This window comes from Lactuca saligna, chromosome 7 (genome assembly GCF_052625555.1).
Source record: "Lactuca saligna cultivar CGN05327 chromosome 7, ASM5262555v1, whole genome shotgun sequence".
In the NCBI taxonomy this organism is placed as follows: Eukaryota; Viridiplantae; Streptophyta; class Magnoliopsida; order Asterales; family Asteraceae; genus Lactuca; species Lactuca saligna.
Genome location: NC_136423.1, coordinates 53,207,140 through 53,213,587, shown reverse-complemented (window position 1 = coordinate 53,213,587; position 6,448 = coordinate 53,207,140). Strand labels below are relative to the sequence as shown.

The following is a 6,448-nucleotide window of genomic DNA, read 5'->3' as shown; positions in this document are numbered from 1 at the left end:
TTACTTGATCCATTTGATTAAATGGGTGAGAAAAGTCCTATAAAGAGGGATAATGTTTTCTCTTCTTCCTATGTGGTACAAGTCTCACATTGTGTTATGTAGGACAAAGTTCCAACAGTAGGTGGTGGTAGTGGTGGAAGCAATGGTAGAAGGTCATTTTTGTCTTTTTGAAACGTTTAACAACCCATCTATTAGAGTTTTTAAAGGGAGGACTATCAATGTTACCAAAACCCTCCATAAGGACCAGTGGTGTACATTACTTTTCCATAAGTAGGAGCAAGACTATTATTTCATATAAACCACAAAAGTAAGGCTGTAATTTACTCAATAAACTATTGATATGTTCTAGAGATCCTTATATGTATATAAGCAAACAAATATGCATACATATTCTAACACACACTTATACATACATACTTTTGTGATCATATATGTCTCGAAACCTAGTTCTCTACACATGATTTAGCTAAAACTGAACACTTGATGTGGTGCAGTGATTGTTGAAGGTCGTCACATAACCTTCGGGGGTCAGGTATAGTTTTTTCATCTGCCGATAACACAAATGTCACATTGTCAACATAACTGATCACATGAATCATCAATCCCTGTATAAAACAAAAATAGATCATTAATTTCAAGCTTTCACAAATTAGATTGATTGTAATGACTATTAAAGAATTAATTAATCGTCCTTACACTAGGCATCCCGTAAAGACTAGGAGCAAGATAGGTAACTTCATGTCCGAGGACACATATTTCTTCTTTTGGTCCGGGCATATTCGAGAAGCAAAATGTTGTGTTGTAGTAAACATTTCGATTCAACTTTCCTGCAATCTATATATGTAATAAGTTTTAGTGGTTGTTTTGTAACTTTTAAATGGTTTAGTGCTAAATGATTCATAGGTTAGGAATAAAATCATGTTGGTTGTTAAGGTTAGTTATATAAATAAAATCCAAATAATTAAAATAATAAAAAACAACAACTTAATAATTATAATAAAATTATAATAAGTATAAAATAATAAAAAAAGAACTAATAAATAACTCAAATGATAAATTAGCTATGTTATTATGGTGAAAACAAATAATAAAATAACTTAATAATTAGATAAATGAATGCTAACCATATATTCAATAAAATAAAACAAATAAATTTTAAATAATACAGATTAATAAGCTTTTTAGATTATGTATGCTAGGGTATAATGTTAGAGTCACGATAATTATAGCAAGGATTGTCGTTGGCTTTTTCGCATCAATGATAGACTACCATGCCTTAAACACATCGGCCCTATAACTATAATTTTACGAGTGCCATGGCGAACCAACGTGCAACACAAACATGGGAAGTAAAACAAAATAGATTTACAGTCAAGAAGAGCAAGGGCGTTCGCAAGAGGTTGATTAACTAAATGGGAAAAGGAAGAATAAATCGAAGAAAAGTGGTTGAACCTTCTTCTTTTTGTTCATTGTTTACATATCCAAATTCTTTTCTTTTTTGTTGTTGGTGTTAGAGGGCTTATTTGTTGCAGCCCCTCATATATATCAAAACGTCGGTCAAAAGAAAAGACAATGAAAAAAGAAGAGAGGAAACTAAGGGAAGATAATGAAAAAGAATGGCTCAAATGAGGTGTAATGTTGAACTATTAAGATGGATTTTGTGACCATTTTGATTCGGTCACAAGTAAAATATAGATTAGTTTACCAAACAGCTTAAATGTTGAAACATTAAAATATGAAATAATAACTTTTTAGTTCTTTTTAGATCTATTTATTTAAATCATAATTATGAATCTTTAATATTGTTATCTATTTCATAAACAAACCTATTTATTTGAATCATAGTTATGAATCATTAATATTGTTGTCCATTTAAGTGATCTACATAAAAAAATGTAGTATTAAGTTGTTGATTTTTTTTGTTTGTTTTTTTAGTTTTTAGTTTATTTATTTATTTATTATTTATTAAATCGGGATTTTTTAGGAAAGTTAGAACATGCATAATGTTTAAAAGTCTTGATCAATCAAAATAACAAAACAATTTATGGTTATAATATATTATTACATATTTAAAACCATTATAAATTTATAATCATAATTAAAGGTTATTAAACATTATATATATATATATATATATATATATATATATATATATATATATATATATATATATATATATATATATATATATATATATATATATATATATATATATATATAAAAGAAAAGTGAATATACCCTTAAGGGTATATAAGCTTAAGTACCCAAAGTCATCATACTATGTTGTTTGTATCATATATATACATTGTGATTATCCAATGTTCTTATAATTCAACTTCTAACTTGATTTACTTCTAAGATTTTGAAAAATTTCACATTTATCTTCCTCTTACGTAATTTTCATTTTCAACTCTAATATATATAACCTAATAGGTGTTCGGCAAAAAGATGTGATAAGAGGAAAACAATAGTAAAATTTCGAAAATCTTCAAAGTAAATCAAGTTAAGGTTGAAGTTTAATAACATTATAATGAATATATCAAATAAAACAACTAATTATAGTGGATTTGGGTACCTAAACTTATATATCCTTAAGGGTATATTCACTTTTCCATTTATATATATATATATATATATATATATATATATATATATATATATATATATATATATATATATATATATATATATATATATATATATGTAGGTTTAGTTATCTGGAAAACAAAAAACTTTAAAACAACCGTAAAAAAACATAAAAATAAATGAAAAAAATACTTAGAAATCACAATTTTTTTTTACTTTATATTCTTAAAAATCGTAACTTTTTATATAATTTCGTTAAAATTTTTTGCAAACAAAAACCAAAAAATAAAAAAATAAAAAAATCAATTTTTTTTTCCAACGAATTAATAAAAAAACCTGTGATTTTTAAGAACATAAAATCAAAAAAAAAAAGATTTGGGATCTCTAAATATTTTTGTATACATTTTTATGATTTTTAAAGTTTTTTAGGTTTTTTTTTCCATATAACCTCTCTCTCTCTCTCTCTCTCTCTCTCTCTCTCTCTCTCTCTCTATATATATATATATATATATATATATATATATATATATATATATATATATATATATATATATATATATATATATATATATATATATATATATATATATATATATATATATATATATATATATATATATATATATATCAGGCTCTTGTCACAAATACTATAATAACTATTTCTTTAATTTATATTTGTTTTAACCAATTTTTTTGTTATAATAAATAAATAAATATTAGGATTCCAAAACTAAATAACTGAAGATGAGAAATTAAATATCTTTTTATTTTTTTTCTTTTCATATATAAAATGATGATAAATATCTTAATTTTATTAAAATGAGAAATTTATGACGGTTTTATATAAATAAGAAGATCCAATTAGGAAAATGTATATTAGAGGATATTTAATTTCTCAATAAATTATTTTTTCTTGACAAAGTAATACATGTATAGATCAAGTACCTTCATACCAAACAATTTACTGACCAATGACTTAGCCAAGAATATATATATATATATATATATATATATATATATATATATATATATATATATATATATATATATATATATATATATATATATATATATATATATATATATATATCAAGCTCTTGTCACAAATACTATAATAACTATTTCTTTAATTTATATTTGTTTTAACCAATTTTTTTGTTATAATAAATAAATAAATATTAGGATTCCTAAACTAAATAACTGAAGAAGAGAAATTAAATATCTTTTTTTTTTTTTTTTTTTCTTTTCATATATAAAATGATGATAAGTATCTTAATTTTATTAAGATGAGAAATTTATGACCGTTTCATGTAGATAAGAAGATACAATTTGGAAAATATATATTAGAGTATATTTAATTTCTCAATAAATTATTTTTTCTTGACAAAGCAATACATGTATAGATCAAGTACCTTCATACCAAACAATTTATTGACCAACGACTTAGCAAAGAATCTAGTGGCAAATGGTTCTAAAGAAGCTTTTCTGCGTTCCATGGTAGACTTTGCTTCCCGTACATAGTCTAACGGGTCACTTCTATGTTTGACGTTGAATGGAAGTAGTATATAACCTACCTTGTATCCCCATGTTTCGTTTTCATTTGTATTTTTCGCAGAAGCCTAGTATATATCGTACAGACATAAAACTGTTCAGCCATTAACCAACAATAAGACATTCTTCACATACAGGAAAAAGTAAGGAGGGAAAATACTCACATCAACATTCACAGAGGCTCGCAAGTTATAAGAAATCATTGCACGAAGGAGAATGTTTTCTGGAACAGGACTATTTATCTCTTCTGTAACAGGGTTCATGTTTTGTTATTGTTCATATTCTCTGTGCAGCTACATAGTTTCTTACTCGTAAGTTTTGTACTTTATATAGAAAGAAGCTCACCATATCTCCGCTTTAGGTAACGGTTGAAACCAGCTTGTATAACTCCAACTATTACATCGTTCACAGTCTATAAAACAAGTATCGGTGAACATGTAATATTGTAATATGTACACATTATAAGTTTTCGTATGTTAATATTAAAGATCCTTTGTTCATCGCAATTTGTTTCTTTTATTACAGTAGACGCACTTAATATTCGTTTTCTTAGATCTCCAAAATAATTGTGCTTAACAAAAAAGAATATAAGTCTTTCATGATATACAGAACAAAGCTAACCGAACAAAGTTATCGATTGTTAAGATTTGTGATGATATCATTGCTATAGGGCATCAACATGCAAAGTTAATTTAAGAAAAAATATATACTTACAGCATTCATAGCGTTTTTCACCAACTTTATGTCAGCAAGGCTAACACTTCGAGTAACAATGCGCCGACGTCTATCTTCAACACCAGGTGAGGCTTTCATAGGTGTTTCTGTGTCTTTTAGAAACATGGTAGTGAACACAAACAACATAAGTGCGACAAAAGTGTTCCAAAGAACCATACAAAAGGAAATAACATTTGTAGCTGTGGTGGTATGATGATGAGCCTTCATATTCATGGGAAGTGTAGGCAATGCCTCAGGATCGGAGGCCTTTCGACTAAGAGAAAGCAACATACTCATAAATGACAGACCATCTCCAAGTGAGTGATGAGCACGAAAGATGCACGTGCCTTGTGCATCCGAGGTCCTTGTGTTGAGGATGTGTACATCCCATAATGGTTTCAAATTGTCAATACAAGATACAGTAAGATTTGAGATGTAATCTTCGATGAATTGGTCTGAGGAATCCATGTTTTGTTCGATTTCCGGTACAACAAGATGGTCATCTATGTTTACATGTGAGGGAACCCACTTCATGCTCCCACTTTCTTTATCTTTAACCTGTATAACAACCAATGAATAGTATTTCAGACATTGAAAGACTGAAAAAGAACTTTCATGAATGATAGTTAAATTCTTAAACTCTAGCTTATAATGCATATGAAGGTGTAAAAACATCATTCTGTAGTTTAGTAGTATACCACCACTTGAGAGAAGCAAGGATAGTTATCAATCATCTGAATCAGATAGGCTTTAGTTCGGTTGATATCGAATGACGATTTTGCACCAATTTTAGTGAGGATGTAGACATTAAAACCTGGCTCATGAAAAAACCTAGCCCCAGCACTCAATGACTCATGCTCATGATCGCCTTCTCCCTCTTTCAAACACACATAGTTTACTGTATCTTCGATGGTTTTTGTACCCTTAAGAAGGTTTAAGCTTGGTGTTTTACCCATGATCCTTGATAATCTAATAGAACTGAGTACTTCCACAAAGGGATCGATATGTATATCGATACAGGATACAATGGCACGGCTCAATGTACCATTTTATATATATATATATATATATATATATATATATATATATATATATATATATATATATATATATATATATATATATATATATATATATATATATATATATATATATATAGAGAGAGAGAGAGAGAGAGAGAGAGAGAGAGAGAGAGAGAAATTATGTAATGGGGTTGTTTTCAAGAATGTCATGCAAATCTATGTTTCGTATTAATTGATATTAACTATGCAATTAAAGTCATTAAGAGTCGTAAATGCCGCTCTAAAAAATTAAGAGGCTTAAATAGTGAGCAAATTTAGCAACAAAAAAAAAAAAAAAGGTATGCGATGAACACCTATTAATCCTAGGACTGCCACATTATATATTTTCTATTAAATCTATTTTCATAATTCAAAATTATATTTATTCTTGCTAATAAAAGAATATTATTATTTTCTAATGCAAACAAACTTATTTTATAATTTATTCTAATTATCATACCATTTACCTTGCAGGTTTATCACTTATTTTATAATTTATTCTAATTATCATACCATTTACCTTGCAGGTTTATCAC

The 6,448-nt window shown here is 26.9% G+C and overlaps 1 protein-coding gene across 2 annotated transcripts; it reads right to left on the bottom strand.

The window, feature by feature from the left end:
- Positions 1-319: 319 nt before the first annotated feature.
- LOC145005755 (wax ester synthase/diacylglycerol acyltransferase 11-like) lies at positions 320-5,883 on the bottom strand. Of its 2 annotated transcripts, none has more exons than XM_078964863.1 (7): positions 5,550-5,883; positions 4,852-5,409; positions 4,483-4,549; positions 4,302-4,384; positions 3,999-4,205; positions 697-834; positions 320-605 (listed from the first exon to the last, which is right to left on the bottom strand). In XM_078964863.1, the coding sequence occupies exons 1-7, from the start codon at positions 5,805-5,807 to the stop codon at positions 444-446; spliced, it is 1,473 nt and encodes a 490-aa protein (XP_078820989.1). In that variant the 5' UTR covers positions 5,808-5,883; the 3' UTR covers positions 320-443. The 2 variants fall into 2 exon arrangements, with proteins under 2 accessions (XP_078820989.1, XP_078820990.1); XM_078964864.1 differs by having other exon boundaries at positions 491-605; positions 4,007-4,205.
- Positions 5,884-6,448: the final 565 nt, after the last annotated feature.

Excerpts from the sequence above, each read along its gene's own strand:
- LOC145005755 (XM_078964863.1), bottom strand. The coding sequence starts at position 5,807 with ATGGGTAAAACACCAAGCTTAAACCTTCTTAAGGGTACAAAAACCATC. Across the intron at positions 4,206-4,301 it reads GAGCCTCTGTGAATGTTGAT|GCTTCTGCGAAAAATACAAA; the intron begins GTGAGTATTTTC and ends GATATATACTAG. Across the intron at positions 606-696 it reads GTCTTTACGGGATGCCTAGT|GGATTGATGATTCATGTGAT; the intron begins GTAAGGACGATT and ends TGTTTTATACAG.